This window comes from Manihot esculenta, chromosome 9, assembly GCF_001659605.2.
Source record: "Manihot esculenta cultivar AM560-2 chromosome 9, M.esculenta_v8, whole genome shotgun sequence".
NCBI classification, from domain to species: Eukaryota; Viridiplantae; Streptophyta; class Magnoliopsida; order Malpighiales; family Euphorbiaceae; genus Manihot; species Manihot esculenta.
Window position 1 is genome coordinate 28,467,673 of NC_035169.2, and position 16,788 is coordinate 28,484,460.

At 33.1% G+C, this 16,788-nt stretch overlaps 1 protein-coding gene across 4 annotated transcripts; it reads right to left on the bottom strand.

Moving 5' to 3' along the window:
- Positions 1-5,890: 5,890 nt before the first annotated feature.
- Positions 5,891-16,362, bottom strand: LOC110622662 (ATP-dependent zinc metalloprotease FTSH 8, mitochondrial). Of its 4 annotated transcripts, XM_021767252.2 has the most exons (8): positions 16,133-16,362; positions 15,823-16,039; positions 15,658-15,729; positions 11,649-11,797; positions 10,480-10,965; positions 9,468-10,235; positions 7,575-7,802; positions 5,891-6,499 (listed from the first exon to the last, which is right to left on the bottom strand). In XM_021767252.2, exons 1-8 carry the CDS (start codon positions 16,202-16,204, stop codon positions 6,023-6,025), a joined length of 2,469 nt encoding a protein of 822 aa, XP_021622944.1. In that variant the 5' UTR covers positions 16,205-16,362; the 3' UTR covers positions 5,891-6,022. The 4 variants fall into 4 exon arrangements, with proteins under 4 accessions (XP_021622944.1, XP_021622945.1, XP_021622947.1 ...); XM_021767253.2 differs by lacking the exon at positions 15,658-15,729; XM_021767255.2 differs by lacking the exons at positions 11,649-11,797; positions 16,133-16,362.
- Positions 16,363-16,788: the final 426 nt, after the last annotated feature.

Here is a 16,788-nt window from a genome sequence, read left to right on the forward strand (position 1 = left end):
TTACTTTCCAAATTGTCAGTGTCTTCTTTCTAGTTTTTGCGCTCTTCGTTCTTTCTTTAGGTTTTCTCTTTTTTGTTTCATTAAATGCACCTTGTGGTTAGTTGGTTGACCTTAGTTTCTGAAGTGCAATTGAAGAATCAGCAAAAGAGTGGTAAGTGTGCAAACACTTGAGTTCTTTCTTTTCTAACACAATATTTGCTAGTTCTCTTTGTTCTTTGTTGATTAAAGGTAGGATGAGTAAAGATCAGAATGTCTCACCAGCGTCCATTTCTACAAGAATACCTCAAAGAACTCATAATTGCAATAATGACTGTGATGATTCGGATGTGTTTGTTAATAATGTGTTGCTTGCTGCACATTGTGAGATGCTTGTTGCTAGGCGTGCTCTGAATATGCAGGTTAAGGAAGAAAGCCTGAAACAACGGGAAAACATATTTCACACTAGGTGTTTGGTTAATGGAAAAGTGTGTACTGTCATTATTGATGGAGGTAGTTGTGCAAATGTGGCTAGTGTGTATATGGTGGAGAAATTGGGCTTGGCTTCTATTAAACACCCTAAGCCATACAGATTGCAATGGTTGAACGACTGTGGTGAGGTCAGGATTACACGCCAGGTGGTTATACCATTTTCTATTGGTAGGTATAAGGATGAGATCTTGTGCGATGTGGTACCTATGCAGGCAAGCCATATATTGTTGGGTAGGCCGTGGCAATATGATAGAAAGGTGCAACATGATGGGCTCAATAACAAGTACTCCTTCACTCATGAAGGACAGAAGCTTATACTCGCTCCTTTATCACCTCAAGAGGTATATGCCGATCACATAAAAATGCTGGAGAGGGAGAGGGAGGCTTCGGCCTTGGCTACAAAGGAGAGTGAGAGCTTGAGTTCTGTGGAAAAAATGAGAGAAAAGAGTGAGTTTGAGGGTAACGAGGCTGGAAAAGAATCAAGACTACTTCAAGGAGGGAAGATGGAGAAAGAAAAGGAGAAAGAAGAGGCTCAAGTTCCAATGTCAACTTCCATAGAGATTGAAATTGAAAATTCCATTAATGAACTTATAGAAGAGGTTGTGAATGATGGTGGACATGGGGAGCACATGATTGATGAGGTGGAGGAGGTGAATAAGACTGTTTTGGAAGTTGTAGAGGAGAATGGGTCACATCCACATGATCTTTCTATGACTAATATTTTTATGTCTAGTTCATTTGTTCTTGATGTGCAGGTTGTTGATGAAAACATCCATGATGAAAGTTTTATACTATTTCCACCTATTCAAAAGGAGGTCTTTGAAGATACATGGGTGCCTAAAGCTTTCCTTCTTGACATAAATATCAGCAAGATTCGAGGACGAATCTTTTCTAAAGAAAGAGGGAATGATACGGATCCAATAGGGCAAATTTCTAACAATGGTGTGGAGCAAACTTATGTCATTCAAATGGATCTAAAAGGAGTTCAAAATCATATTCATATGATCCATATATATTTGGGGCGTGCTTCAACTCATATGGGACAGATTTGGTGCAACACTTGCAATCATAGGCTTAGGGAGCCTAATCAAACCTATGGGCTAAAACTACACAAAGGGAAGCCTAAAGTGAAGATCAAGTAAGGTTTTTGTGAAGATTCAGCTTTGTTATGATGGGCTTGCAATGTTTTATTATTTGAACACTTATTTTATTTTAGCTTTGTTTGGGCTTGTATTCTGGCCATATTTTATCTTTTAAGTTTTAGAGTGTTGGGCCATGTTTTGGGCTTATGTTTTAATACTTATGTGTTATTTTAGTGTGTGATTGGGCTTGGGCCTTATGTGTTTAAGTCAGGCCCAAGAAGAGTATCTTAGGGTTTTATTTGTTTTTCTCCTTACTATATAAGGATAAGAAACAATTGTAAGAGGTAGCTTTTAATCAAACTTTTCAGAATTTCTTTCATGCCTTTGGCGTGTATTGCTTTGAGTGAGAGTGAGGATTTGCTTTCATCAATTGCACCAGGAATCTTGGCTAACTTATCAACTATTCGTTGTGGCGTTTGTCGGATTCTCATCTAAATCCTTCGATCATTGGTGTTTCAGCTTCTCTAAGTTTGGGGTGCCATAGGAGGTGGGTTTATCAGATCTTTGGATTCCGTATCTACTTGTGCGTGTGAGTTTGAGGCTTGTGCCATAGGGTTCCGCGTCATATCTCTTTCCATTAAGACATTACTCTAAAAGTTTTAGATATAACCTGAACGTCGGAGGGTTTTTAATGGAGCATTTTCAGCAAATCCCTGACCATTTTTCTATATTTTACAGGCTCTTTCCTTATAATCGAGTATGGAGGAACTCATATGAAATCTCAAAGACATTTAATTCTCATCGAATCAAATCACAGTTCAAGTGTATGCATTTGATGACCCATTAAATCTCTTTCATCATATATATATATATATATATATTAAAAAAAATATTTTTTGCCAAAAGAAAATACTTACACTTAATATCGAATTTTTTTTTTTCAATTGATTAAAAATTTAATTTTTTTAAATTTTTTTAGTAAGAGATTGGAGCATGAAATTTTAAATATCGACCTTTTAGATTCAATAGATTGTGCAAACTCTGTTATTTAGTGATTATTAAAAAAAAAAAAAAAAGAAATTATAGACAACATAGATACGTAGTTGAGAAGAAAAGACATAAAAAAATATGGAGTGGTGGGTCTGGTGAAAGCAGCATCTCTCTTAACTCTTTCTACTCAATAATTTCAAGTATAAAGCTAATGGGCTGGCTCTCTCTCCCTCTGCCTCTGATAATGACCCTTTTCTTTCTTAATTTATGTTATGATCTTAATTATTTTATTTTATTTAATTATTTTATTTCTTTATAATTATAATTTGCTGGACTTCTTAGCTTTCAGTAGGTGAGGGCGGTTGACTCAGAAAGCTACATCAACGGAGATCTTTTACACTCTTATTATTCACCATATCTAATGAATATTATCATTCATTTTCCACTATTTTTTTTTTATTTTAACAATGTGTTTCACGTTTCTGAGTTATCTGCATCGTTCACTGTTGTAATCGCTTTGTCCAAAAAATAATATTTTAAAATTAAATTTAATTTGAAAAATAATATTTTACGGTTCACGTTTCTAAATTCTCTTCTTCGTTTACTATTGTAATCGCTTTGTCTGGAAAATAGTGTTTTAGGGTTAAATTTAATTCGAAAAATAATGTTTTATGTGAAGTGAAATTGAATTTAATTTTATTAAAAAGATATTAAAAGTAATAATTTTATTAAATAGTAAATAAATCGAATTATTATATATTTGGTAGTAAAATTTTATATTACATATATTAAATTATTTGCCATTTAAAATTTGTGCCTCTTGAAGAGTTACAAAAGCTTATTCTTCATGATATTTATGAATTTCATACTAAATGCTTAACCTATAAATTAAAATTTCAAAGCAATGATTGAAGTTTTTTTATTATTATTATTATTTACAAAACCTACATATTCTCCACTCCCTATCTGTTTGTTTTGATTCAATTTTATCAAATATCACTACTAATGGCATGAAAACTTTAAAAGTATTTATTTCCTTAGTAAATTTTTTCTTTAATTTAATTTAGTTCAAACAAATGGCAATATAAATTGACAAGTGAATTTGCTTGTCACCTTATTATATTAAAAAAGAAAATTGAATTTCCAAAGTAAAAGAATCCTCTAGTGCTTGACTGCATTATGGGAAAAGTTGCCAAATTAATTTCAATGGCTGAATTGGTCAATAGTGCAATTGTTTTGATTTATGTTGATAATCAACCCTATGAAACAGCTCTGCTTTCAATACAATTTCCTTCTAAATTCCAACCCAAATAAATACAGTATGTTAATTAGTGAGTATAAGAAATATTCTCTTCTCCATCCCATAAGTTTTATTCATTTTATTTTTTTATATATATTGAAAAATATAATTTTTTATTAATTTTCTAATTATATTCATTTTAAATACATTAAATTATTTCTTTAAAATAAAATAGAATTATAATAGTTATGGGTTATGTAATGACAATTAATTAGTGTTCAAACTTTGTCTTTAACGTTGATTAGAAAATTCTATAATATGAATAAGTTCATAAAGAAAAATGAAAAATTGCCAAAAGAGGAAAAATCCCACTTATTTTCAATCCACCACTAATTGCTTAGAGGAGCAATAGCACATTTTCTGTTTTATTAGGACAACCTGACATTGAAAACATCTCATTTTCTGTTTTCAATTTTATTTTCTTAATTATTTTTATTATTTTAAAATTATATAAACTACCATTATTAAAAAAATTTAAATATTTATCTAGTTAAAATATTTATTTAATATTAATATTAATATTTAAAATAAAAATAATGTAACAAATAATAAAAAATGAATTAATTCAATGTCCTAAACTTTTTTTACTTTTTCTTTTATTAGCATACTTTATTAAATATTAGCAATCATGACTTAAGAAGTTTCTAAGATATTAGCGGTGTAGTTAGACAATAACTGAAATGGCTGGAAAAGTTTTCAGTAGTAGTACTAATAACTATAATATTATTATTATATTTAACAAATAATATTTTACTTTATAATTTAAAAATTGTTGGTATTAAAACTAATAATATGTATTTTTTTTAAAGAGAGAAAAAAAAATAGACAAAGATTATTATAAAAAAAAAAGAGAATATATATATATGTGTGTGTATTTTTTAACCTATAAGATAATAGGAAGTTTTATGACAATAAAAACAAAATTGAAAGAATTTCAAAAGAAATTTAAATTAAAAATATGATCAAAGTTGAAATATTGTGGATGAAAATTAGCATGGAATGTGTTTGCTTTCCAACAAGGAGACCATTAATATGGGAAGTTATGGGCAGCCTTTTATGCATAAAAAGCAGCTACAGTTTTCAGTTTTGTCCAGTGTGATTTCCAGGTAGACCACTGAGTTTGTGACCTTACCCTAATCAAAATTTGCAGTCTCCTATCCACACAAATCCATTGCTTCCAAAAGAAATGTCAAGCATCTTCTTTGAACAATGAACTTTACACAAGTGTGTGAATTTGTGGCTGATAAGATTTGGTGACTACTGACCACATTGCTTGTATACCTGACATTCACTATGTATCAGTTGTTATCTGCTGTTACGAGATGCCTATTCATCTAAAAGAAACTAGAATCCTGAACTGATGATGCATTCCTCAATTCCAAAATCTTGGCAATAAAAAAATTTTGAGGTTAAGAGACTCTGAAGGGTGAGCTTGTTCTTTTTGAAGGAGACAAATGTTATTATCACACAAAAGCCTTGTGTGTGGAGGGGAGGCAATTAGGCAAATACAGTTGATGGGGATACATTTCCAACAGCCTAATTTGGCCAGTCAACATCACAATCACAAAGTTATATTAAATAAAAATAAAATTATTTTAAAGAGCAAACCTACATCACAAAATTATATCTTAATTAAAAGAAATTTAAATAAAAGGGCAAATTATATTTTAATTAAAAGAAATTTAAATAAAAGGGCAAATAGGCACCGTGCATCCACATCCTTTCAATTTTCTACTAGTTAAATTTAGCCGTCACCGCCAATGAGGAATAAGTAACTACAAAACTTAGAATCCTCTCCCTGCTTACGCAAAGATGCTAGAAATTAGAAAAGCATTCTTTTTTTTGTGCATCCAATGATTTTAGCATCTTCCAAAGTAATGATCGTAGAAGAAAAAGAAATGAGAGCTGATGTATTCTCTTATAAAATAAACCGACCAAACTCTGTTGAAACCGATAGGCCAATTCATAATTAGCTGTATATGCATTTTGAAAAGCTTTTGGTATCAATCATCAAATTTCAAATTCAGCATACAGGTCCAGAAGAACCAAGTTGTTGAAGATGATCTTTGCATATTTCTTGAATTTTACAATTTCATTTAGTTCATGTTAAGTAAAACTAGCAAGTTAATTTGAAGAAGAAAAAAAATCCCATTTTCACATCCGTAAATTTATTATCCGCCGGCTAAGCTGGAACAACTGGCGGTTCCAAGTTTGATGATCCATCCTCCTCCGAGGTCTCAGCTTTAGTTGTTTCTTTAGGTTCATTGTCATCTTGGAATCCTTCCTTGAACCTATCATAATTAGTGGGCTCACTTGACTTGAAAGGACGTTCACCCAGAACTCTAACCAAGTCATCTTGATGAAGGACTTCCTTCTCAAGCAACAGCTCTGCAATCTGAGCCACTTGCTCCTTGTGTTCCTCTATCAACTTAACAGTGCGTTCATATGCTGTGGTCACCCATTCTCTTACTTCACTGTCTATGATTGCACCTGTCTTGCTACTGTAGGGCTTAGTCATCTCAAATGTATCCTCTCTCTGGGGAAAGGATAAAAGACCCACCTTCTCGCTGAAACCATAAACTGCGACCTGGGCATATGTCATTTTTGTTACTTTCTCCAGGTCATTCTGGGCTCCAGTTGAAATCTTCCCCAGCAAAACCTAATCAGAAAAAAAACCACAGCACAAGTATGTAATTCAAAAGCAATGTATGCATTTTCATATGATCAATTAGAGTATAAACAAAACTTATTATTATCCGCTCAGCTCACTAACAAATTATTGACTATGAATGACCGGTTATTTATTTTTTGAATTGTCAAAACCTATAAGAAGTTATTGATGGAATGAAAAAACATCCAGCAAAGATGATTCAACAACCTACACCTGAAACATTGTAAGCTAAAGTATAAGAGCTAATTTAGTTTTTTTTGTATCAGGTCTCAATTTCAGACTCCAAGGCCTTGACGTGTAGTTTATTCCATAAGCATGTTCCCAAGGCTAATGAAGATACTATCATTAATTCCTGGAAGCACGTACAACTGGCCTCCCATGTTGCCTGACTCCCTCCATTTCCATATCAAGTTTGGTTCATAAGGAACTAATATATATTTTATGGATTCTCTCACCCTTAAATAGGAGGTCTTTCCCTTTGTGGTCGGCTTAACCAGTTGCTGCCCAATTAGGGAGCAAGTGCATATGCCTGCATCTCTTAGGCACAACAATTATAGTTCAAGTATTATCACAATAAGAAGTTCTAAAATAACAAGGTGATGCACAAGCACAATTACAATTCAAAATAATTATCATAATAAAATGTTTTCAAAATTAACAAGGCGTTGTGTAAGCAATGCGACAACCTTTAGATGACATTCCCAAGATAAGGGACAAATTTAAACATTAAATACACATGTTTAAAAAGCCAAAGCCAGTGGGATTATTTTCTTTAATCCAGAAAGCTAAACCATAATATGCATCTCAAATCAGATTCATGAAATTAAGAACTTGTCAAGACGTATCAAGATTTTCAAACTCTAGATTCAAACAATTATCCAGAAGGCCTGAACCCATAACCTTAATCCTCAAACCTAACCCATTATGCATTTGACACAGACATCTCAAAATGTTATGTAAGTGCTCATGTTGATAGATCAAGATTTCTTGCTTCTTCACAAGTGCTGACTTGGCCATTCCTGACAACATAGAAAGATAAAAGGAAGAGGATGGATGGAATCACCTGCTCAGCAGCTCGACCACCAAGTGTCATGCAAGTCACATCAAGAAGCTGCTCTTTGGTCATCAAAAGATTTTCATTGGGAACATACTGAGCAAATCCCAATGCTGCAGTACCACGCGGAACAATTGTTACCTTAAGCAAGGGCTCTGCATGTTCCAAGAACCAACCAGCAACAGCATGACCTGATTCATGGTAAGCAACTGTCTTCCTTTCAAGCTTGCTAATAACCTACACTCAAAAAGATAAAAGGTTTTGTTTTCATTTTCACAAACTATGGAATAAAGTAATGGTCTAACAAACTAGAGGCCAAATAGGAAGGACAAGGAGAACCTTATGTCCAGCATAAATGCTCAAAGTTATTAATACAATTACAAATGACAATGTGACACACAGTCTTTTGAGGTGCATTTTGACTTGCATGTTATGGGGGTCATACAAATGAAAAGTTCATAGCCTTAATGAATTAAATCCGCATAATGTAACTGGCTAATCGCAACATACTTCATATTGCAACTGTATATTACTCGGAAGAATATAAAACAACATATTATTTTATCAAACTCATTGAAACGGGCTACCCACAGCTACAGATTATCAACTGTAAGATTTTAAGGACAAGCTCCTGTACAAGCTATCACCATTTAGTAAGCATGCATTATCCAGGTTACTAAAATTAAACTCACATGCCCAGAAAGAAAGTAAAAATGATTGATCATTTCAAACTTCCATCTGATTTAGAGGTTGATTCCTTTCACGCCTAAGTTTTTAATATCATAAATGTGATTTCTAATGCAAGTGATATCAAAATGTTATTTTCAGGTTGATTAACAACAATGTTAACAACTTTAAGCATAGAGTTGCTTTGTTGTATTCAAAATGTTTTGGTGATTTATCATATGGCTAGGCTAAAAGCAGAGCTGGAAGCTATATCAGGGGTTCTTGAAGATACAGTTACATATCAACAGGTCGCAAGGCATTTGGAGAATCCTAAGCTGTGTTTCACTTGTTGAAATCCAAGAAGATAAAATTGAGTCGGAAAATTTTGAGCAACCTATTCTAGAGAATGAAGCTGTTGAGAACGAGCAATAAAAGTTTGACTATTCAATCCCAGGAAAGAAGGAAAATGGAGCATTAAGGAAACAAGGTAAATGAAAATTTATCTAATTCTTTTGCTCCTAGTCAATTGAAGAACCTTTCAACTGTAATTGTGACTATTTTTGTATGTTCAAATGTTTTCAAGCATGCGAAGAAAAGCAGTTATTCATTTCAATCTTATTGCTAACATCTAAGAATATAAAGTTTTATACCATCCAAATTCAGTTTTTGAGTCAAGGCAATACAAAACTTGAAGTTCGTGTTCTCCGATCAATGGAGAATGATGCAATGAAGGAAGATCAAGTTTACAATCAATTTTTTTTAGTATTAGGAAGTTTAATAATTCTATTATTATATAATAAGTAGTATCTTTATTTAGAAAGTTTGAGTTTGTTTAGTATTTGCTTAAAGTATTATCTTGTTTGGAATGCCACATCCTAATAGTAAAACGATCAACAACTGTGCCATAAATACGATCCTCTAAGCTCTACGTATTTTGGCAGACTTCTTATTTACAAATTGACAACAGAGATTGAGAGTTAATAAAATATTGAAATTGTTTCTTATTCCCTTTAGGAGTTCTTGATCCTATATCAGTCTATCTCCAAAACAGTTAAACTTGAAGGAATTGATTATAAATGTAGCATTTATATAGACACACAATTGTAAATTCACTAAATTAGACTTAGTTCAGTATCAACCAACCAATGGTTAATATATTAGCCATGCCCGTGGAGAGCATCAAGAACAAACAAATGCTACCAAATAGAAAAATGCAGAAACAATGAGACAAAATACCTTATTCTTCTTTTCCAAGCCACCAATTACCCTGTCTATCGCTGCCTCAAAGTGTTCCATGGTGACTTGCGCACTCTCATTTCTTGCTGCAATTAAAGCAGCTTCATTGCAAACATTAGCAATGTCAGCTCCAGCAAATCCAGGAGTAAGAGCAGCAAGTCTCTGAGAATAATAAGATGGATCATTATCAAGTTTCAGCTTTTTCAAATATATCTGGAATATCTGGTTACGGCCTTTGATGTCAGGTTTATCAATTGTAATTTGACGGTCAAACCGACCAGGTCTTAATAAAGCTTTGTCTAAGATATCAGGCCTATTTGTTCCAGCAAGTACAACTACTCCTGAGGTGGTCCCAAATCCATCCATTTCTACTAGCAACTGATTAAGAGTACTTTCACGCTCATCATTGCCACCCGAAAAGCCTCCACGCCCTCTTGCTCGACCAATTGCGTCTATTTCATCAATGAATACAATACTAGGTGCACATTGCCTTGCCTCCTGAAATAAACTTCTGACCCTAGATGGCCCAACTCCAACAAACATTTCCATAAAATCTGACCCAGATATAGATAGAAAGGGCACACCAGATTCACCAGCAGTTGCCTTAGCAAGAAGTGTTTTTCCTGTGCCAGGTGGGCCTACAAGAAGCGCACCTTTTGGAATTTTAGCACCCAACTCCTCATATTTCTTTGGATTTTTCAGGAAGTGAACAAACTCCATAATTTCTTGCTTTGCCTCATCACACCCAGCTACATCTTTAAAGAATACCTATACCACCAAATGAAACATCGTAAGGGACTAATACGCTGGTCATTTTCAATTTTAATTCATTATTTTAGAAAAAAAAATGTCCAAGCATGTAATACTTCAAGTAATAACAATTAAAAGAGAGAAAAGAAGAAGAATAAGAAGTTGCATGAGGTTTCCTTGCTGTAGCCTGTAGCTTCTACAAGAGAATAACATACTGATATTATTCTCATCTCATCTACCCAGGAAATTGTGTGCAACTAACCTTATCTTTGGCATTCTTATCCATTTTCGTGAAAGGAGCCTTTCCCATGTTAAATATTCCACGGCCCCCTCGTCCACCAGTGCCACCAACACCAAGACCACTCTGCATTCCTCGCCCCATGAACCAGAGCGTTCCTAAAAGCAAGACCGTAGGAGCAAACCTCATTAACTCTTGATACCAGTTCACTTCATTCACATAAGTTACAGGAACATAATCATGGGGATCTATTCCTAGCGCTTCCTGTGCCTCCTCCAGCTTCTCCTCAAAAGACTCTATACTTCCTATGTTAAAGTAATATTTGTAGAGGCTGGTATCCCTTCTAGCAGGGGTACTGTTGGCAGGAACCTGAACAATATCATCACTGGTTTGATTTCCATTCTTTGGTGAGCTTTTTACATACACCTTAGCAACTGATTTATTTGAAACGATAATGCGATCCACCAGGCCTGGTTCAAGTAGCTTGGTTTTGAACTCTTGGAAGCTAATCTGAAACAAATTAGACATGGAAAAAGGGTACATAAAGAAAGTTTTAACATAATAAAAAAACCTATAAGACACAAAGCAGCAGAGTGGAGTATCAAATCTGGAATAAGAATGAAACCACTAAGATACATGGCATGCAATAAATTAATCCAGAAATGCATATATACACAAGCAATTCTCATCTAATTACAGCGTCATTATTTAGCCCCTTACAGGATATAATAGCAATTATATAGCCAGGCTGCCAATGCTTCTTCAAGAATGTGCCTATGTGGCTGGTGAGATGTTTTTTGTTTAGGGAGACTGGTTTTTCAAAGATTGAGTTACATAATACACGACATTGATGCATAATAAGAAGTTGGAGCAGAGTGAAACTTGGAGCACTAGAATGTTATCATTCTTGCATAATAGCAACAAGTGCTTCATAAAAGATCAAACTACAGAGAAGAGGTGCTGCTTACAAACTTGACCTCAGACTCATTAGCATTCTAACAACATCATATACTTGAGCCTAAAAGAGAACAAGCTGCAGCAAAGAAAAGAAGCATAGCAAAAGGAGTTTCTTGCATACTACTGAATGTCCATGTCTGGACCAATTCAATTCATATCAAATTTAGCAGGTAAAATATGTTGAAGCATTTATCAGCTTATTTAAATTTCTGTAAGATTGTTGCAGAATCTATAACCTGTTTCTGGTCGTGAGGACCAAAAAGAACTGATGAATACAAAAAGGCAATCAACAATACAGGAGCAATGAAATTTTGGAACTGTTTCATAAAGTTCTGGGAGTTTCCACCGCCACCACCACCACTGCCACCAGCAGCACCTGAGTCCTCTGCAGAAGAACATAGCTTTCTCATTGTGGGGTCTAAAACTATGCATTGTTTCATTGCAAGGAACTAATTAAGGTTAGAAGAGCAAAAGCATATACAGAATCTATTGAGCCTATGGAGATGACCAATAAGACAACTGTATCAACCATAACTTGGATCATTTATAAAAACATTGGATTTCCTTTTCAAGCCAAAATTCAAGAATTGGACAAGCAAACTAATCATACAAATTGTACTACTAAAGCTCCTTGGAGTAAAAATATATCAGTACCATTTCTTCTCTCTCTCATATATAAATTCGACATGCAAACACAATTACACACAGGGTTAGAAGAAGATATAAAATATGGAAATTCTATTTGCAAATCAATTAACACTATCTTCTTCACTGATAGCAATAAGATCTAAATGATGAACTTCATTCTGTCCTTCACGTCTCTGAAAACATCAAACATATTTAATCAGGCACAACTAGAGTAGAAAGACTTTTCCATTCACTAGGAAGTGGAACAAGAGAACTAGCTAAATCCTAAATTCCCATCATCTTCTTTATGTGTTCTTTTTGTTGTTTCCTTGTCTTCTTGATGATTTAGTTTTCTTCTTTACCTAAGGATCTATTGCTCATTCTCATCAGCTTATTTCCCTAGCAAAGGTTCCTCTAAAGTATCCAACTTAATCTTATCATTTAAATTTTCAACCTCTTAAGTCTCTATTTAGATTATTCAAATTTCAAACTACTCTTCTTGTTCTTCACTATGAAATTTTGTCATCACTTGCATTTGAGTTTTTCTTTTTTAGGAAAAAAATTAGCTAGTTTTTGTTAAATTAACATTAGTTTTTAACACTAAAAGATTTAAAATAGCCTGATAGCCATTAAAAATTAATAGTAATGGATTAACTAACACAACAAAGTATCATGGTACTGTTCACAGTTATCAAATCGAGAATCGAATTGAATTGTAAGATTGATAAAAATTCTACAACTTAATTAAAAATAATATATATTCTACAAATGAGTAAAAAAATCTTATAATGACATATTTTGATAAATATATAATTATCACTTACATAATTAGAAATATTCTTTATAATAGAATAAAATCTGTTTTTATTTCACAAAAAAAATAAAAGAATAACATGTGTTTCTATATTATATGGCTTTATGTTATAAATTATAAATTTTGAAATTGTAGACGATAGTTATCATTATACAGATGCTGAAACTCTCATTTAAATTTAATCAAATAAGCAAATAGTAAGAAAAGATAGCAAGTTTTAATATTATTAATACAAGGAAAAATTAATCTTTCATCCTTGAGGTATAACATAATTGACAGAATTGTCTCTCTATTTTTGAAACCCAATACTTTAATTCCTGAAATTTAATTTCATCAAAATTAAAAATCTCTCCGTCCAATATTTCTATTAAGTCAATGATTTATGCATGGTCAAAGGAAAGATATTAAAATATAGTTCCAAAAATATCCTTATTAACGATAAAAATTACACCTCTACCCTTCAAATTCCTAAATCCTCTTCATCCCTCTTCAAATCCCTAAATCATCTTCATCCTCTCCAAATCTTGTTCATTATTCATGCCTGGTGAAAGGAGATGGAGATAGAGAAGCAAAGGGTGACGACAAGCAATGAGCAACAACCGGCAGCTAGCCGTGTGAGATGATCACGAGTAACAATGCGCGATGGCAAGCTATGTAAATCACGAGCAACAGTGAGAGTCGTGAGATGATGAGCAGCGTGAGCTGCACACAATGGCGAGCAACGAGAGATGTGAGCGGTGGGGAACAATCGGCGAGCGATAGTGAGCAATGGCAAGCGGCAAGGAGGGACCTCTATTGAGTTTTGATTTTTTATTTTTGATAATTTGGATTTTATCTATTTTGATTTTGTTAGATTTGTTGAGTTTGAATCCTGAATTTATTGAATTTTTTTTTGTGGAGATTGACTTTGAGATTTCAATTTGTTGCTTCAATTCTTTGAGAGAGAGACCTCTTATTTTGATAGAATCAAACTTCAAAGACTAAAATATTGAGTTCAAAAAAAGGGTAATTCGGTCATCACTCCTTTCACTAACGACATTTTTTGATGGAAAGATTTCAAGTTTTGATAGAATTAAACTTCAGGAATTTTAGTATTGATTTCTACAAATAGAGGGATAAATATATTATTTATACTATATTTAAGGGATAAAAAAGTAAGTTTCTCTTAATATAAATTGATATAACTTGACAACTATAATTAGTTATGTAAATTAATTAACTACAAAAAAAGGGAAATGAAAGAAGGAGAGGGAAAAGAATGGGTGGTGGAAGAAAAAAGTTTTTAAAAAAAGTTCTATGTACACTTTTCACAGCAAAAATGAACGAGATCTTAAACTTTAAAAATATAAAGTTGACTGAATTAGGTGAAGATTCGGCCAATTCATATTAATTCACTTGATTTATTATTGATTCTTCCAATTGAGTTACAATTCAGGTGCATTTGCAATTTACTCTATATATTTGAATCGCTAGGATGTAGAGTCGAAACCAGAATCATAAAATTCGAATCAAATTGTAAGATTCAGGTACATTTAAGATTTGCTCTTTAGATTTGGATCGATTTGTTAGGAAATTGATCGAGTTGTAAGATTTGAATCGAGAATCATAAGATTCTGATAATAATGGTACCATTTTAATGTTGAAGTGTGACAGTGACAAGAGCAAAACCACCTGGTAAGTTGACCTTGAAAATAATCAAATGAATACATTTCTCATACAAGTGTTATTAAAGGGACAAAAGGCATAGTGCGAGGCGAGTTTCCTCACCTAGCTCAAGGCGCAAGGGAAGGCATCACCTCTTGAAAATAACATGGATGGCCTTTTTTTCTTTCTCTGTAAAGACTAAACCCTAATACATATTTCCTTTTATTCGAAAACTAAATTTTAGGTATAAATTAGAGGATATATTCCAATAAATAATCTAATTAATTAGGGATTTATATCCTATAATTAGGCTAATTAATTAGAGATGTATTCCTAATTAATTAGCATAATTATATATATATATATATATTAACTAATTCGGAAAGAAATAATATAATATCTACATAGTTGACTTCCAATCTTCAAGTACATTCCAATATTGAAAAAGATTACATATTAATATATAAGTATAACTATAATTCAGCTAACTAATTAGGAACATATATCCTTATAATTATGCTAACTAATTAACTAACTAAGAAGGAATTAATACGATATCTATACATATATGTATGCATATATATCTATACATTATACATAATACATATATATACACAATATGTATATAACTAATATAAGTATGGTGCCTCACTTCAAAAAGGCATCACCTAGCCTCTCGTCTTAGGCGAGAGGGAACCTTGTCCCCTTAGTGTCATGACTCACCTTGCTAACATTTTCTCATACTTTTACCACAATAGTGCATTGACAATCACAATACTTCCAATCCATGGTATACATTCTATTAATCATCTTACAAGAACCTTCATTTTATTCTATTATATTTCAACATTAAAAAATGAACCAAATCAATTTGGCAATCAGGAGGAGAAGAAACCCGTAGACTGGCTCACAAACAGTGTATATCCTCACATAAAGGAAAACTTCAACAAAAACCCATTAGCACTCAAACTTCATTGCTGCAACATAAGCCATAAACGTAAAAGCACAGGCCACTCTCAAGACTAGCTTCTAGTCTTTCTCAAATAAATAACTATTGCATTAACATAAAACAAATAAGTCTGGCAAAAACAAGAACTTTATTTGGAAATAATAACAATAAATTGGAAAAGGGACGATTTGAAGGAGCAAAAGTTTCGCACCTTTATATTCAAATTTGCTCTCATTTTCTTTTGGATTTTGCTTTCTATCCTTCGGGAAGTAATTCTCATATTCTATACTAACCAACAAAAAAACAAAAACATCAATATATAAAACCAAAACAGCATCTTAAAAATAAATAAATAAATAAATCAAACGCCACTTACTTCTCTTCTTTGGAGCTTGACTGGAGAAAAATAGACGAGCCCTAGGTTTTGCAAGAAGAGACTTCGAATTAAACAAATTTGTTTTTGACAGGAGCTGCCTCACACCTCCAGCAGAAGTTAAATAACCTCTAATAATCCCTAATCCGCCATCCACGCCAGAAATGCACGTATTCTCTACTGGCATAGTCCGTGCATTACAACTACTGGCTATTACATTCTAAAAAAAAAAAAAAGGAGAATCGGGTAACCAAAAGGAGAAATCAAATCAACAAAATCCATGAGAACAAGGGAAAGCGAAAAAAAAACTTGCTTTTGCGTTTCCTCTTTGGAGAGCGGAACGAGAAGAGCGAGATAGAGAGTGAACGATCCTTGAGAAAATCATTTTACATAGAAGATTGCGACAAGAATAGAATCGGTTCAATTGATAAGAGGGCGAAACCCAAGTAGGGATCTTAGCGAGTATGTTTGGATGACGAGAAAATATAATGATCGCAAATTTATAGGATTTCTAGTGCAATCACAGGTTTAGAACCCGAGCAAAGGAAAAGGAAAGAAGACAGGGACTTGTACTGTGGGAAGCCACACTTTGAGTGATTTTACGTAGTTACCCTGACGTTTCTTGTGTCAGCAGCATGATGAGGAAGTGTAATTTCGTCATTAAGATGGTTTTACGTTACACTTGCCTGGGCCGTTCCCTTCGGCTGAATTTAGCAACAGAACAGTTACTGGGCTGAGCTCTTTCCTTTAATTCCAGACCCAACCAAATAAGTCAGATAAGCCCAATCAGCTCGAGTTATTCATCAAAGAAACAACTCGCCTAAATTGAGTAACTATAAAATAATAATAGAATTTATATAAAATCTTATATATTTAGTCCATAAATTTTAAATAAGAAATACTTATTTTTTAAATATAATTTTCAACAAAATCATTATTTTAACTCATAATATTTAGGTAAGAATTATC